Raw genomic sequence first — 16870 nt, forward strand, 5'->3', positions numbered from 1 at the left:
ATTCCTTACTATTGACTGCATCCCTGCAATTTTCTTGATAGTTATCCTGACTAATAGCTTATGTAAATTAGATGGAAAAGATTTTCTTAACAAAATTGCAAAATGCCAGTTCTCTTCAATTCATTTTTTTACTAGTGTCTCAAGAAATCTCTTCCATGCTATCTTATGAAACTCTCGAGACATTCTAAAGAAAAGAAACTCTGCATACCTCTTTTGTTTGTTGAGAAATTAAGAACTTCCATTTTGAGGGCGTGTTGTTAATTTAATTTTGCCAATATTTATGGACTGTTTAGTCACATCCCTTTCTGTGAATCCCCATTCTTCATCAAAACTTTAGGAAGTTTGTTTTGATAGTTATCCTGACTAATAGCTTATGTAAATTAGATGGAAAAGATTTTCTTAACAAAATTGCAAAATGCCAGTTCTCTTCAATTCATTTTTTTACTAGTGTCTCAAGAAATCTCTTCCATGCTATCTTATGAAACTCTCGATACATTCTAAAGAAAAGAAACTCTGCATACCTCTTTTGTTTGTTGAGAAATTAAGAACTTCCATTTTGAGGGCGTGTTGTTAATTTAATTTTGCCAATATTTATGCACTGTTTTGGTCACATCCCTTTCTGTGAATCCCCATTCTTCATCCCACTTCTGGTCCAATCAATGTTGTGAACAACCAATTATTCCTAAAGCTTAAACAATTAGACATGGCATTATTTAATCTTTTATACTTTAACACTCCCCTCACGTGCGGCCCCTCTTTTTAGGGTTGGCCTACATGTGGCACATGCGGCCCCTCTTTTTTTGGGTTGGCGATTACATGTGGATTGTTAATATCGAGGAGTTTTGAACCTAGGGCAATTGCTCTGATACCACATGAAACAACCAATTACTCCAATAAACCTCAAGAGCTCTCTCCGGTTAACTACTAAATATACACCGGCATCCATGGAATGTGTTCAAGTCTTTGATTGTGGTTCGAGCTGCACAGTTAAAATATCACACATTGGGTATACACAATTACTGTGGACATGTGCGATTTGAAAAGTTCACCTGTGAACTTAAAGAAAAACCATGGTGGAATTAGATCTGCCTGGTAATATAAATCTACTTATGGTTGCTATAAATCCACGCCAATTGGAGCCAAATCCACTCGTGATTGAACTCCATGGTGGCACAGAAGCCGTGATCCCCTCGTATTTCCTCAGAAATTCAGACAGTGAATGACATCTTCACTATGACATTGACTACAAGACTTAATGCCTCTTTAGTTGACAAACTTACTTATAATCCACCTTGCTAGTTAAGGGGCAGTGCTAGTGAGAGTACCTGTTGTATGTTTATGTATTCTATGGTGTAAATAGTATAATGGGCCGGTAGGGCTATTTTAGTTGTGTGTGCGTGTGTGTGTGTCCACAGGATCATGTTTTGATGATGGGATGAATCACCTTGGTTTAGACTTTTTTAACTTGCTGTCAAAACCTACTTTTAATTCACCTTGGTTTCCACTTTTTTAACCTTCTGTCAAAACCTATTGTTAATTCACAAAAATGGTCTCAAAAGCAAATAGAAAAGTGTAAAAATAAGGTGTCTTGTCCCATGGTAAAAACATGGCTGTGCAGATATCAGTCATGTAGGTCCATATAAACATGAGAATTAGACAATTTGGTATTCGTCATTGGCCTTGGGTAAAACCTAAGAGTCAAGGCATGACACATCAAAATGACTAAAGATATGACAATGAATGCTTAGCCAAGGAAACTTATCATGGAGATTGAATATTAGTCAAGTTTAATCCTAGCAAACCTTAAGTTATCAGCGCATTGTCCTCGATGCTTCCCACTATTTAATCTCTGTTCTTTCATATGGTTCTTTTGTGCTCTTCAGTGTTTGATTTTTTACTGGAGGATTCTCATTACACGGTTTAGGTTTCCAATCTAATTAGAAAATGCTTTTGTTGTTTGATCAGTTTGCTCTCCTGACCTGTGGCGAGCGGAGTCGCCTTTGCCATATTTCAAGCATTCAAGGTCACTGAAAGACTACAACTTCACAGCTTTAGATGAGGAAAGGTATCTCAAATAAACCGGTGGATTATGTAGGCCCTGTTCATTTAAGATTATGACCACCGATTGTGAGTTCCAAACCAATTATTGGACTCAAATTTAAACTTTATTTTGAGTCCAGAAATCGGTTTGGCATTCACAATTGGTTGTTATTATCTTAAACAAACAGAGCCTTAGGGAAGCAAGTGGATTATTCTCGGGACTAATCCTTTGGGATGGGCAGGTATCCTGCAGTTTGTGAGAGTTGGGATTTTAAGAACGTCACCAATCAACCTTCTTGGTCTATTTTTATGACAGACAATGAACGAGAAAGCATGAGTTTATTGAGGTAAATCTCTGGAGCTTTTGTTTGATGGCACTTGTTATTGGTTTCTGCCCACATTCGCTTCTTACAGATCGTCCTTCCTAATTTTTTTCTTTTTTACAGCGAAGAGTCGTGCTCATCCATTGCAGGTTATATTGTTAATTATGGAAAGATTATTTGATGTTATGATGTGAAGTTTTTTATTTTGAGAAATAACTTTTGCAAGTTAAAAGAATGCTTTCTTCTACAATTCATGTTAGAAAATATGTTTGTAGTGGGGAGTGAACAGGCCAAGAACTCAGCATCAAGCTTGATTAAGATAAAATCAAGCAAGAAAGGTCATGCAAGTGAGTTCAAGGGGATCTCAAAAAATAATGTGAAGATTCCTTATGCAGAAAAAACAGGCTATGCAAACCTGGATGAAGTTCATCAAGAAAAAAATCTGAAAGGGGCCGGAAACTATAAAACTTTCCCAAATTCATATAGGTCCAAGACATTTCATTCCTCGAATGAGCACTCTGATGTCCAAAGAACATCCGAATCACTAGAAAATTTGTTGTTCGATGATGGATATACTTCAGTTGATATGGGTTCAGCTCACAGTAGTCCTTTTCACAAAAGTTCTATGGGGACAGATAACTCACTCTTCGACTGCAAGTTCTGGTCCAAAGAAGAACCTTTCGGCACGTTTCCTATTCCCAAATTCTATCCTGATATGGAACCATCTTTTAAGAGATCTAAATCCAACGTTCCCGTTGACCACACTCCTACTGTCAACAGCTTTTTTGAAAAAGATGAATTAGAACAGCCATTTGATTTTGCACATTCCTGTGATTCCCACATTTTCTCAAACACTAGATCCAAGCCACAGAAACCAGATAGACAGATGTCTTCTAAAAAAGAAGGCCAAAGTCCTCATTCATCTTCCCATGGTGATTTTGAAAGAAACATTGAGATTCGTGATTTATCCAGGCTGCATAATCTCGCTAATGCTGATGAGGATGAATTGGGATTTCATTTTACTGGTAGCAGAGAAGTTATGAAGGAACCAGAGAAGGAAGTGTCTATTGAAAATAGTAACTTGTTATCAGGAAATGGAAAATCTGCGGATGGTACAGATTACAAAGATAGCTGCAGTGAGCAGGAAGAAGCAAAAAAAGAAGAAACTCCAGACGTATCTGAGAGTCTAAAAATGGGAAATTCTCCTGAATGTGCGGAAGAAACCCAATCAGATACGAAGGCGATTCCGGCAAATCTCGAAAGTTGTATCAGTAATAAACGGTAAGTGAAACCATCTGAAAATGATCTTCTATATTTCTCTTTCTCATGCTATGTCACAAATATTGTTCTCAGAGATTTCTCGGAAAGGGAAAATCTCGGGATCTTTTATTTTTATTTTTTAATTTTTTTGGGTTTATATCAGGGAAAACGGTAAAAATAAAATTATTTAAAAATATAAAATATATACACTTTTCTAACCCGGAATTAGGTTTAGGTCGAAAGTTTTTGAATGTTTGGGATTTGTTTCTTAAAATCATGATTTTAGAGTGATGGAGAAATTTTTTTAAGCCAAGTTGCGAATTATTGCGATAATTCGTGATAAAATCGCGAGAAAATCAAAATCTTGTGATTAATTTGTGTCTTTATCGTTTAATCAAAATCTCATGATTTTTTGTGAGATTTTCAATTTCTCACCTATATTTGTGACATAGGTGGTTTGCCTAGGAGAAGTATTTTCTACAAATCAATTTTGGTTCAAAAGACTTTGTTATGTCTCTACTGAGGGTCTTAACATTTTTTTTTCGTCAGACATGACATTGATGCTGGTGGTCTGGTTCAATCTCAAAGTGGCAATAAAGGTTGTGTTTTCTTTTCTAACTTCTATGCACGTTCACATGTACAAGATCAAGCAATATATCTCCTATTTTATACTTAATATAACTATGCGTACGAATTTTCATTGATTTTTTTTTATAGATGCAGAGGGTGAATCAGAACATGATACTACTGGGAAAGAAAATTTTGGATTTGAAAGAATAAAGATTGGGAGCAAAGGATGTCGTGATGTTGACCAATCATACCAAGTGATGCTCGAAAGCTATGTTCTTCACCTCCTGTGTGTGCAAAAGGTACTGAAAGAAGAGAAAAAACATGACAATATTAAGAAGGTATGATGTTTCCCAATGTTTTCCATTCTCTCCAAGACTTGATTGAATACATTAGCGGAATTATTCGACTCAATAGTAAAAAGACCAGAACACTATCGTTTTATTGCATATATTGAATGCTTTTGAATCCTTCTTCTGTGAAGTATTTCAAGTGTTGGAGTTTATTGCCGCATTTATTACAATATTTTGCTTAGTAAAACCTAGGGTGTTATGGTTGGGTTCTCACATGAGGAATACACATGTCATTTCAAAACTTAATTAACTTTCATTCTGAACAAGTAGATGTAATGTAATTGTTGTAGGATTGCAAATCATCTGCAATTCAACTCCATCCCTCACTGTCTACAGGTTGTCTTTCCTCTGCTTTTTCAATTCTAGAATTACATTTGCCCAACCTAACCAAAAGTTATAGACTAATTTCAACCCTAATAGTTTGTATGACAGATACCAAAATCCTTGATAAATAATGAATAATTTAAATTTATTATAATATTTAAGAACCAATGATGCTCATTATCATGTCCAACAAGCAGAATCCTTTGATAGATGGTAAAAATAGATATAATAAGTAATATAAAATAATGTAATATAATCTTTGAAGTGTGCTCTCTTTGCTAGATTCATCTCCTTAGGTGTGCTTCTATAAACTTTCATATATTTCTTTCCTTCTCCATTTCCTCCCTCCTTCAATTCTCAAATGGTTGTTTTATATTCCCAGACAAAGCCTCCCATTACATGGCTTGCTAAACTTCATCATATGACACCTGAGTCTCTTCACATCTGATTGCTTAAGGGGCTTCAACATAAACTCTTGGGCTCCTTCTTCCAAGCATCTATTTTAAAATTAATCACACTTCTGACTTCAGAAAAAAAATGATGGTAATAGAAAAAAAAGAAGAGCTCGCACGGAATTACTTGTTGATTCGAGTCGGTACATTTTCCGATGACATGATTACGACAGGGATCTCCTTCATGCTAGATGATTCCTGCGGACAAAAAATAATTATGGATTATGCCATAATACAAAAGTCAAAATTATGGTCTTAAAAAAATAATGATCCAAAATCAAGGCCTTATTGTACAATTCTCAGTTGTCATTTTCTGTATTTTTAGTTCTTAGAATGACTATAAATTACCTTAATTCTCTTGAGTAATTCGTACCCTGTCATTCCTGGCATAGAATAATCAGTAATTATCATATTTATCTTCAAATCCTGCAACGAAATTTGATCCATGAGAGTTGCCTATGATGAAAATCTATTAGCTTTTCTAATTAAGAAGACAAGAAAACACCATCGGACTATGCTTAGGTCCTGTCTGTTTTGGATTTTGAGAATCGATTTTGAGTTCAAAACCAATTATTGGATTCAAAATTAAACAAGCCTTAATATGGGGTATTTTTTCCTCTCATCCTGTTATCATAAGGAAACAAGAATTTTAGAAAAAATGGAGAAAAAAGAATTTAAGATTCTAGCAGGGCTGAAAAAAATTCATGTTTGGAGAAAATTTTCATGTAAAATGGGTGAGCTAAATGCTGGATATCTCATTCTCCAAGATAAATTTTCCATGTCAACCTTTGGGATAAAAGCAAAATTATTCCCTATCAATCTTTTGAAGCTTAAAGCTAAACCATTCTTTGCTAAACCCCAAAATGACGAACTACGCGGACCTGATCCTCCATTTTTGAGGTACGTAGGCAATCTGGCAAGATTAGATCCGGTCGAAATCGCTTGAACTATAGAAATATTTTACCCTTTTAAACCTAAGCCCCACCTAAAAAGTCATTCCGATGAAACAAGCAAGGCACTGAAAACAAAAACAGAAAGAAAAGAGAAAAATGAATCAAAATAAATATTCTCAGTTTTTTCAAGGAAAACTATTTAATAGTTGCTCAGATTTCAAACCTTAGCAAAGAAAAAGTGGAATCCATTATACAAATTAAGGCTATTGAAAAAATATTGGGCACTAAAACAAAATATTCCTTACATTGCTTTTAAATGTTTCTTGTTGTTGATCTCCCAAACCCAAATACTCCAACGCCCTCGGTCCACTCTCTACGGTAGTCACTGCAACCACAAGATCATATTAATTAATCATCTACATGATCTTGACCGTTAATCTTGTTCTATCGGCGTCGTATTATGTCTGGTCCACCAAATGAACGGTCAAGATATCATATTAAAAAAGACTCTCTACGGTAGTCACTTCAACCAGAAGATCATATTAATTAATCATCTACATGATCTTGACTGTTAATCTTGTTCTATCGGAGTCGTATTATGTCTGGCCCACCAAATGAACGGTCAAGATATCATATTAAAAAAGACTCTCTACGGTAGTCACTGCAACCACAAGATCATATTAATTAATCATCTACATGATCTTGACTGTTAATCTTGTTCTATCGAGGCGTCGTATTATGTCTGGCCCACCAAATGAACGGTCAAGATATCATATTAAAAAAGACTTTCCTTACTGGTCTTAATGGATTTCCCTGAAAGAAAAAGCAACAAAGAGATTATAATATAGTGGACTGATATCTGCACAGCCATGTTTTGATAATGAGACAAAATCACCAGCTAGTTAAATAATAAAAGACAAGGTGAGTTTGTCTCGTTATCAAAACATGGTAGTGCAAATATAAGGGGCTGTAGTGAAAAATAATATTCTATGGAAAAAAAATTATAGGTTCTAGTAGGTTTGCAACTTCAAAATAAAATTTTCATGGAGAATGAGTTTTACTATAGGCATGAAAATTCATCTCACAATGAATTATTTTTGTAAAAGGTTTTTCTATTAGGTTTGCAATTTTCCTTAAAAAATGGAAAATTTTCGATTGTGAAATAGAATTTCCATGGAAAATGAGCTTAAGTGGTGCAGGAAAATTTATTTTCCATGAAAATTATATTCCTTGCATAAGGTTTTCTGCAATTCAAGAAAAATCCGGGGAGAATGAGAGGACAGTAAGATACTGACCTAAAATGAGGGAGTACAGCAACACAAAATCTGTGCCCAAATCTCCGCACGATATTTATTCTTTTTTTTTTTCTGTTAGAAGTGATATTTCCACCCCCTTTTCTTGCATTTGCACCATCTTTTATTGCCTTTAGGGTGATGTTTTTTCGCTCCCTATGTAGGATTATACGCCCCCTTTTAACATGAAATGTAGGATTACACGCTTTTTGACGTCAAATCACGTCAAATGGGGCGCATAATCCTAAGGCGGGCCAAAAAGTCATTACCCTTTTTCAAAATAACAGCATTTTCAACCCCTTTCGTTTGTCTTTTTGTCGTAAATAAATTAAGAATGAAAGACAAAACAAATCAGATTACAATTACTGTCTTAATCTAATATAATTACTTAATCAACGGTCATTACTGACCCATTCAACAGTTTCAAGAATTGGAGAAAATACAAACAAGAAAATTTTTAAAAATAGAGGGAGTTGAATGAGCCATACGAACCATAACCAATCAATTCTCTGTTTGTCTTCTTCTCCAGAAAAAAATAAAAATAAAAATAAAGGAATTTTTTTTAAAAATATCACAAGAAAAAAGAAAAAAAAATTGAGTTCTACCCAATCAAATCATAGCTCTGATGAGAACAAACTAATCTTCCAGTAAACAATTTTCCACCTAGCCCTTGGATTTTGATCACTCAAAAAAGGTGTTTCGACCGGATCAAAATCCAAGGGCAGGTGATTTGCCCCTTAGCCCTTGAGATTTTGACGGTCGGGCACCATATAAAAACTCTAATAATATGAATAAGAATAATAATAAAAAGAATTAGAACTTACCTTTATATGCAGAGTTCTTGAGCAGCATTTCTATAAACTTCCTATCAATGACACTGTCATCAACAGCCAACACATGAAGCTCATCTCCTTCACTTAATTCCTTTGAAGGAAAAGAAGAAGAACCCATTTCAGATCTTAACAAAAAACAAAAAACCCAGTAATAAAAATTCAAACAAATAAAAATCAAGAACCCAACTTTACACCTTACCAAAGGCATGACCAGGGTGGGATTTATAGGAGAGGGAATGAGGAATAAAAAAATCATGGTAAAATCTGTTCACAGATATTTCGTGATCTTTCTCTCTTGTCTGCTGACCAAATCCTCATAAATATCCTACGTGATATCTCCATCAAACTCACTCGTTTTCCACTTGTATAATTCGGTGGGATTTATTTGCCTACTCTCAACCGAAATCTTTCATTCGTATTTTAAAAACAAAAGATACTAGAGTTTATATAGTGTGCTCTTCACTCGTCTCTACAATCCAAAAATGCACCCATCCATCATTTCTTTCTTTCTTATGACAATAATAACCTCACTGATGTCACCGCATGATCTGGACTGTAAATTTTACCTTTGGAGACTGCAACTCAAAAGTCTTAAACAATAACTAGGGGTCCAACTCAGGCCGAATTGGGTCAGGTTGAGGCTAACCCTAGCAGGGGCGGAGCCACATGTAGCATAAGGAGGGCGGCTGCCCCTGTTGAGTTGGGCCAAACTCCTTAATAGGCCCAACTCAATTGGGCCCAATCCCCTCTCAAACCTAACCCGACCCAGCCCTAACCTCGGGTCCAGAAGGATTCTCTAACCCAAACCGCATCTAAATATATTAACTCTAACCCTACCCGTATTTATCCTTTTTTTTTTCCAAATCGGGTCGGGTTAGACCACAGTAAAAAAGAAGAAGAGAGGAATGCTAGACTCACAAGTGCCCTTGCAAACAAAAGGGTAAAAGGGCGCCCCCATTGGTCAATATCCATTTATGACAATTATCATCATAATTTTACATGTCGTCGTAAGTGGATATTGACCAATGGGGCGCCTTTTTACCTGTTTTTTTCTTTTGTTTTTGTTTTTTGCAAGGGTGCCTGTGCATCTAGCATTTCTCAAAAAAAAAAAAAAAAAAAAAAAAAAAAAAAAAAAAATTATAACATAACACCAAGTTTTTTGAAAATATTGATAAAATTAAAGGACGTGTAGAGTTCAGGTTGCCCAAGGGGTCTCAACCCTAACCCAACCTGAAATTAGAACCTTGGGCTTTTCCCAACCGAACCTGAGGAAATGCCAACCCAACCCGAGCCGGAATCATGTTGAGGTTGAGCCGGCCCAAGTTGCACCCTTAACAAAATGGTTGGGAATTGGAATCTAGGTTTTAATTATTGTAAAATCAAGCAATAGGTCATGGGCAATCCATGATAGTATTGCCGAATCAATGGTCGAGATAGTCCATCCCATCCCATCACTTGTGAGTGATTTCACTCTTGATTACTGATCTATTTAGTCACCTAATTGTCACTAATCCACACCAGATTATGAGTTGTCAAGTGAAGATTAGGAAATCTTATATTAAATGGGTTTCAATAAATTAAAAGGTAGGGGTATTTTGGTCAGTAAAAGATGAAGAGGGCGATTTAAGTATCATAAAAAATCCAGACTTTCTTTAATTAGTCCAAAGGTATAAAGATTCGAACCCCTCCTCAGTCCTCACGTAGTTTGTATGGGTAACGATCACGAGATGAATAATAAAATAATAAATGCTATTTTAAAGGCAACTGAATTATGACATCAGGTTTACCAAAATAAATTTTAAAAGGGAAATGTTATCACCACAACCTTATTTTGATATTTGCACAAACCCAGCTGCCTTTTCTTCTTTAATCAGCTTGTAAGAGCTTTTTTGGGAAATGTAATAACCTTTTTTAACAGCCCTTTAAACACTAAAAGACAAGATGGGTTGGTGAAAATATCAAAATATGGTTGTGCTGATATCATTTAGCATTTTAAATGGTGGGACCGCCAATCTGGAGGTCATGGATAATGGGCATGATCCTGATCTCATTTTGGTGGGCCCCATTTTTTAAATGACAATTTCGCATCCAGTTTCAAAATTTTATATTCAACAGCTGTGGGCCCTTAGATTATGGATCTGGATCGTGTGGATCTCATTGGAGTGGGGCAAAGTCAAACTTCTTCCTCATATCTAATTGAAAACACTTGTTGGCTTCTTTAATCTCAATAAAAAAGGAGACTGCTTATTAATCCGTAATTTGTAAAATATATTCCAATTAGGGCATGTTTGGCAACCATGAATAATTATTCCATGGAATATTCGTAGGCCCAACAGTGAAATTGATAGGAGCTGAGAAAGAGGAAGGGGAGAGGCATTTGAGAGGGCAGGCTGAGAGAGCATGAATAATTATTCCATTTCCACTCATGTCTCACAGTTGGCTTGACTAATTTTCCATGAAATATTTCTCATGGTTGCCAAACATTGTGCCAGAAAATTTAAAGTTTTGAAAAATATTTATAGGGTAATGATAACCACGTCCCCTTGTTCTGATAATGACACCCCTTTGCTTTATTGAACACCTTTTTATTTGGCTAATGACAGTGTTTCTCAAATGTAACAATCTTGCACATCACATTAGAAAGTGTAGACAATGAGAAGAGTACCATTATTAGGAAAAATGGAGTTGGATATAAATTCCCTATTTATAATTTAGTAGGGATTTTTACCAATAATTAAAGGGAAATGTTATCAGCACTACTGTGTTTTGATGAGGGCACTCTTCACTATATTAAAAGTACAGTATGGCCCGCACCATAGGATGATCCAAACCGTCCATTAGATGACCCACATCCTAAATAGGTTGTGCCCCAAAATTCATTTCCATAGGTTGATCCTAACCCTCCGATTTGAATGTTAGAGGGTTGATCCCAATCCTCTATAGATCGGAGGGTTAGCATCAACCTATGGAAATGATTTTTGGGGCACAACCTATTTAGGCTGTGGGCCATCTAATGGATGGTTTGGATGATCCTATGGTGCCGGCCATACCGTACTTTTAATAAAGTGAGGAGTGCCCTCATCAAAATACAGTAGTGCTGATAACATTTCCCTAATTAAATCCCTCTTATGTGAAATGTATATCTCAAACATCAAGAATCATGATTTATCCCTAAAAATGAACCTATTAAACAATATTCAATCATTAGTTTCTAAAATCTAAAAGGGTGACTTTTCTTGCCTAGTGGCTAAACTATTTTTTATCTGAGACGCTACATGGCTAAATTTTTTAGGTAGAAAAATTACTATTCCACAATGGCTAAGGCCCTGTTTTGATTTCAAGAAAAATATTTTTTACAAAAAAAATTTCTTTGGAATTTTTTTTCTTTTCACTATTTAGTGGGAAATGGTATGATTTTGGTTAATTTGGAGGGATATAATCATAATTGAAGGTCTCAATAAAAATGGAATAGGTTTAGTTCAAATGGGAGGCCCTACTTCAGTTTCATGCAAAAAGCAAGGGTTCGATCAGGTATAGTGTGAATGGATACGACAATGCATAGGTAAGCCTTTCTTCTATATTCTTTTTAAATGTACTCTCATTCGACTGCTTCTCTTCATCAAATGGCTTTAGACAAGGAGACCCCCTCTCCCTTCTCCTTTTTTGCATTGTGATGGAAATCCATTATGTCATTCTTGGCGAAGCAGAGCTACTCATGGGATCAAATATTGTTTGTACAAGTTTAAATTGTACACAATACTCGACTCGGACCAAAATGACACTTTATCGAACTACGTCGGACCTGATCCCGTAGCCATTTTGGGCCGAGTCAAGTATTGCATTAGAGTTTTATGATTTGTTGTGTCGAGTCGAGTGTAGAGTCAAGTCGTGATGTGTGTTTTGTTGTGTTTTCTTACTTTCATGTACAGACCCTATACCTTTAGCTGTAGCATGCATGTGTTTGCACACTAGAACTTAGACATCAATTAGGTATGACACTCATAACCTAGTTATTCTTAGGTGACATTTATTTCATTCATTTTGTGTGTGCTTATTAATCATCTCCGAGACATGCATGATTAGATAGACGTCTTCTTGGAGATATATGTTCCCATTTCACATGACTTTCATCCAAAACTCTTCAAAATCAATAAATAAATGGCATAAGAGACCAGGTATTTGCACTTGGGCGGATGAGGTGCTCTTCGGACCTTCCAAATTCGTAACCAGGCACGAACCTTCTTTTATATCTCTGGTTATCCATTGCAACAGAGCATAGTATGGGATCCAGGGCCCACTTCCTTGGATGACGACTCTTCTTTTGTTTAAGGTACGTCTTGAATCCGGGCTGGTCCTCGAATCGAGAGGTATCTCACCTTTCATTGCCACTCATGCTGTGAGAGACACTTCTTTCGAGAGTTCCTTGGTAGAGCTCTCCATTCACGTGGGTGATTCTAGAGAGACTTTCCGGAGGCTCATCCCTCGCCTCTCTCGGATCGGGGTCCACAATATGAAATGCAACTTTAGTAATATAAGGAGGCGGGACGAGGACGTAGTAAATATGAGTGGGCAGGAGGTACCTAAGAGGGATATATTTTGATATCTTGGTTCAATTCTACATAAGGAAGGAGAGAGTGAAGAGGATGCTAATCATAGAATACGAGCATGTTGGTTGAAGTGGAGGCTTGCCTCAGGAGTTTTGTGTGACCGTAAAATCCCTACCAAGTTCAAGGGAAAGTTTTATGAGACAGCTGTGAGGCTAGCCATGCTATACGGCTCAGAATGTTGGGCCACCAAAAAGCAGCATGTGCATAAGATGAGTGTAGCGGAGATGCGAATGCTTAGAAGGATGTGCGGCCACACAAGGTTAGATAGAATTAAAAATGAAGACATTCGTAAAAAGGTGGGGGTGGCTCCAATCAAGAAAATTTTGAGAGCACTGCTTAAGATGGTTTGGACATATCCAACGTAGGCCTTTGGATGCTCCGATGCGAAGAGGTGACTCGTGCCAAATTGAGGGAGTAAAAAGAGGTAGGGGTAGACCGAAAATAACATGGGTAGAAATAGTGAGGAAAGACTTGATAGCTGGAACATAACAGAGAACATAACCTTGGATATGATAGAATGGAAGAAAATGATTCACGTAGAAGAACCCAACTAGAACCAGGATTAGAGCCGGGTAGATCCCTTACCTTCTTCATGAATTTTTTTTCCTGAAGAATTCATTTAGCCGACCCCAACTAGCTTGGGACAAAGGCTTTGTCGAGTTGAGTTGAGTTGAACAACATACCAAACAAAAGCTAAGCAGGTTAAAATTTTCTTCCAATTACCTGACTCTTACTGGTGCAAAACTTACCCATGGATAATTTTCCATTATTAAGACTGATTATCAGATATCTTCTTCATCACCTGATATGTTTATCTTATAAAAGCCTTTAGGTATTGATATAGGTTGAAGGACACATACAGACTCCCTCAGAGGGACAACTCCTTGAATGGATAAGAATGTCTAGAAGTGCATTATATCTAGTTCAGATTCGGTAAATCGCTTTGTACTATCTACATTTTATCCAGTTAAGTCTTATGGATTATACAAGTTACAAAGAAGAAACCTATGGGGATCGGTTTCTGGGCAACCATCAGGTAAGAAGTGGCTTCCATTAGGATGAAGAAAATCCATATTTCGAGTAGCGCTTGTTAATTGTAAGCAGGGTTGTAAAATAATCAAGTAACCATAAGAAAATGAATAAATGTGCACACATAAAGGCAAAATGAGAACACTTGATCTCTTCTTCCCATTTCATTCCATAGCAAATTATCCAAATATGCAGTAAATCTAGAAGGGATGAAAGTGATGTAAAATCCATCTTAAAAAAAGATACCAAATAAAAGTACACACAAGAGATACCGTGGAAGATAGAAATGGGATTTCACATCTAATCTCTCCATTAAGGGCACATTCCATCTAAATATCTAAGGGCATCCCAAGAATTACAAGAGACCTCTGTTCTGAAATGGGTGTTCTGTCAATCTATCTTTCCTACAGTACAAAAGCCAAATTGATTATGGGAAGCAATCTCTTCAACAGTTATTACGACACCAAAAAAGTTTACATTAAACTGAGGCACTCTTAATGGAAATATAGTCTTTTCATCTTGAAAGCAAGAATCATATGAATAAATTTGAAAATTCCCCTAATCAGACTGATAGCTTCAAACTCCCTATGTCCAAGGCAATCCAAACTTTTAGGCTAAGTGCAATTAAAGAAGTATTGAATATGTAAGGGGCTGATGTAGCAAAACATCACCAAGTCTATATCATATCAGAGAAATATGCCCCACTACTCTGGATAAGAAGCATATGAGTAATGTCAGGTGATGCCACTCTAAAAACTGAAAAAGAGCCCATGACACCTGTTCTTAAGATATAAGACTTCTAATCCTTAATGAGGAAATAGTAGTAATTCTACTTGAAAAATTCTGTATTGACAACCTCATGAAAGCTTTGCATGGACCAAATCAAATCAAAATGACTACTAACTATTTAGGACTAACCCTTCTAGCACCATCCATTACCCTGCTTTTGATGAGTAGAAAATTATCCATTACCATATGATCTCATCATCAAGGACCTGCAACAAACAACTCAATTCTATTTTTTTTTTCACTAAGAAAAGAAACTACACAGCATTTCCAAAACATAGCAATTCTACAAAACACAAAACAAGAAAATGAATCAGGCAGGCAATCGGCAAGGATGTATGTATATAGGAGAGATGGGATCCCAACCCGTTGTGCAAATGCCATGTATTCTGGCAGTGACTCGTCACTCTGACGGACTAGTGTGCGTGACTCACACGCGGGTCTGTAGGAAAGAAAAGAGAGTTTGTAAACCTAATCGAAGTAGTGAAACTCTTCTCTCGTGGATGCAGGTTACAAAATTGAAGTAGTGAAACTCTCTTCTCTCGTGGATGTAGGCACACGGCCAAACCAAGTAAATCTTGTGTTCTTGCTTTGTGGGTTATGTTTCTAGCATCTCATTTTGTCGTTTCTTCACATCTTTTTTATGCTATTCTGAGATATTATTAGAGTTCTCTCAATTTTTCAACACAACCCATGAATTGGTGTGTTACCATGAATGAAAGCAGTGGATTTCAATTTTGGATGAGACTTGCAAAGTCCATTGCAGTAGTGAAGGGGTCCTCAAAAACCACAAAATGTATCATACTCAGAGTGAAAAGATACCAGTCATGTGACTAAAAAAAGGCATAAAATACTCACCCCTTTAGTATCTTCTAGCAACATAGTCTCATCAACGAGGAGCTCAAACAAAGCGTAATTCAACACAATTTCTATATAATCTTTCCCACAATTTGAAAAAATAAACATGTAATAAGCCAAAAAAAAAAGAAAAAAGTTTCTGAATAATTCTTCAACAACCAATCAAATAAAACACCAGATATATCACAACAGAGGATATCCCAGTACACAAACAACCAAAAAAGACATAAAATTCTCAGCTTTGCCTAAACTCTCTCAGAATCTAACCAATGACTTCAAACTTTTTTCATGCTTCCGTCAAAGAAACATTAATTCTTAATAAACCAACAAAGAAAGTACCCAGAATCCCCAACAGAGAGAAAAATCTTCAACAACCCACCAGTTAAAATACCCCCAAAAAAAAAAAATCATGACACAATATCCTCAATTAACATAAATCACCAAAAACCACCAACAGAAAAACAAAAAAGACCACATAATTTGAGAACTTGAAATACAACAACACTGCATTCTTTTTGCTTCATAAAAATAGAGTACAGAGCTTAGAGAGTGATAAGTCCTTCTTTTACAAGAAGACCAAACATGAGAATGAAGAGACCAATGGCCATACATTGAGTGGTGGTGAAGAGAGTCTGTGAATAAGCAGAAAGTGTTATTGCTGCCCCAACAACTCCAATTATGAAACCTCTCATGTTTCTATCTATTGCCATTTTCCTTCTCTATGTAATTTTAGAAGAAGAAGAAAGCTATATCTATCTCTCTTCTCTGCCTATGAAAGAGTTTGTTTTTCTTTTCTCTTTGATACCAAAGACCCTAAAGCCTAAAGTCAAACCATTGACCAGAAAATTTAAAAGACATGCTGCTACAGACATTGGCACGCTTAAATCTAACTACTATCTAATCTAACTACTATCTAATCTAATCTAATCTAACTAGTAATAATAATAGAGAATAGAGTTCCTGAGGTCAACTTCATATAAGCTTATATGAGGTGGCGCTCAGGAAACATAAGGCGCCCACTTTGTTTGGATGATCCAAACCATTCATTTGCAAGGCCCCATCATAGATAGGGTGTGTACCAAAAATCAGCTCCATTGGATCATCATAACCTCTCCAAAAGTGGAGGCAAAAATGGGCAGATTTGTGGGCAAAAAGTATCTATCCATTTTGCCCTCCACTTTTGGATGGGTTAGGATGATCCAATGGAGCTGATTTTTTGTATACAACCTATCTATGATGGGGCCTTTCAAATG

The 16870-nt window shown here is 36.3% G+C and overlaps 3 protein-coding genes across 3 annotated transcripts in view; 1 reads left to right on the plus strand and 2 right to left on the minus strand.

Annotated features, from left to right (window-relative positions):
- LOC143872331 (uncharacterized) overlaps window positions 1–4741 on the plus strand; it is a 28391-nt gene extending 23650 nt beyond the window's left edge. Inside the window, exons 15-20 of the mRNA XM_077376731.1 lie at window positions 1966–2065; window positions 2283–2387; window positions 2487–2512; window positions 2639–3644; window positions 4173–4222; window positions 4341–4741. Of these exons, the coding sequence (XP_077232846.1) occupies window positions 1966–2065; window positions 2283–2387; window positions 2487–2512; window positions 2639–3644; window positions 4173–4222; window positions 4341–4537 (1484 nt within the window). The 3' untranslated portion in view covers window positions 4538–4741. The remainder of the gene's footprint in view (window positions 1–1965; window positions 2066–2282; window positions 2388–2486; window positions 2513–2638; window positions 3645–4172; window positions 4223–4340) is intronic.
- A 252-nt stretch (window positions 4742–4993) lies between these two features.
- On the minus strand, window positions 4994–8754 carry LOC143872347 (two-component response regulator ARR17-like). The gene is made up of 6 exons (XM_077376732.1): window positions 8537–8754; window positions 8329–8428; window positions 6518–6597; window positions 5668–5745; window positions 5447–5517; window positions 4994–5364 (listed from the first exon to the last, which is right to left on the minus strand). Exons 1-6 carry the CDS (start codon window positions 8591–8593, stop codon window positions 5238–5240), a joined length of 513 nt encoding a protein of 170 aa, XP_077232847.1. The 5' UTR covers window positions 8594–8754; the 3' UTR covers window positions 4994–5237.
- Window positions 8755–16102: 7348 nt separating this feature from the next.
- Window positions 16103–16397, minus strand: LOC143884798 (uncharacterized). Its single transcript, XM_077388594.1, has one exon. It carries the CDS (start codon window positions 16325–16327, stop codon window positions 16160–16162), a length of 168 nt encoding a protein of 55 aa, XP_077244709.1. The 5' UTR covers window positions 16328–16397; the 3' UTR covers window positions 16103–16159.
- Between the last annotated feature and the right edge of the window lie 473 nt (window positions 16398–16870).

The sequence above is a fragment of the Tasmannia lanceolata genome, unplaced genomic scaffold, assembly GCF_043159265.1.
Source record: "Tasmannia lanceolata isolate RefF3 unplaced genomic scaffold, GAP_Taslan_0.1 ptg000002l, whole genome shotgun sequence".
Taxonomy (NCBI): domain Eukaryota; kingdom Viridiplantae; phylum Streptophyta; class Magnoliopsida; order Canellales; family Winteraceae; genus Tasmannia; species Tasmannia lanceolata.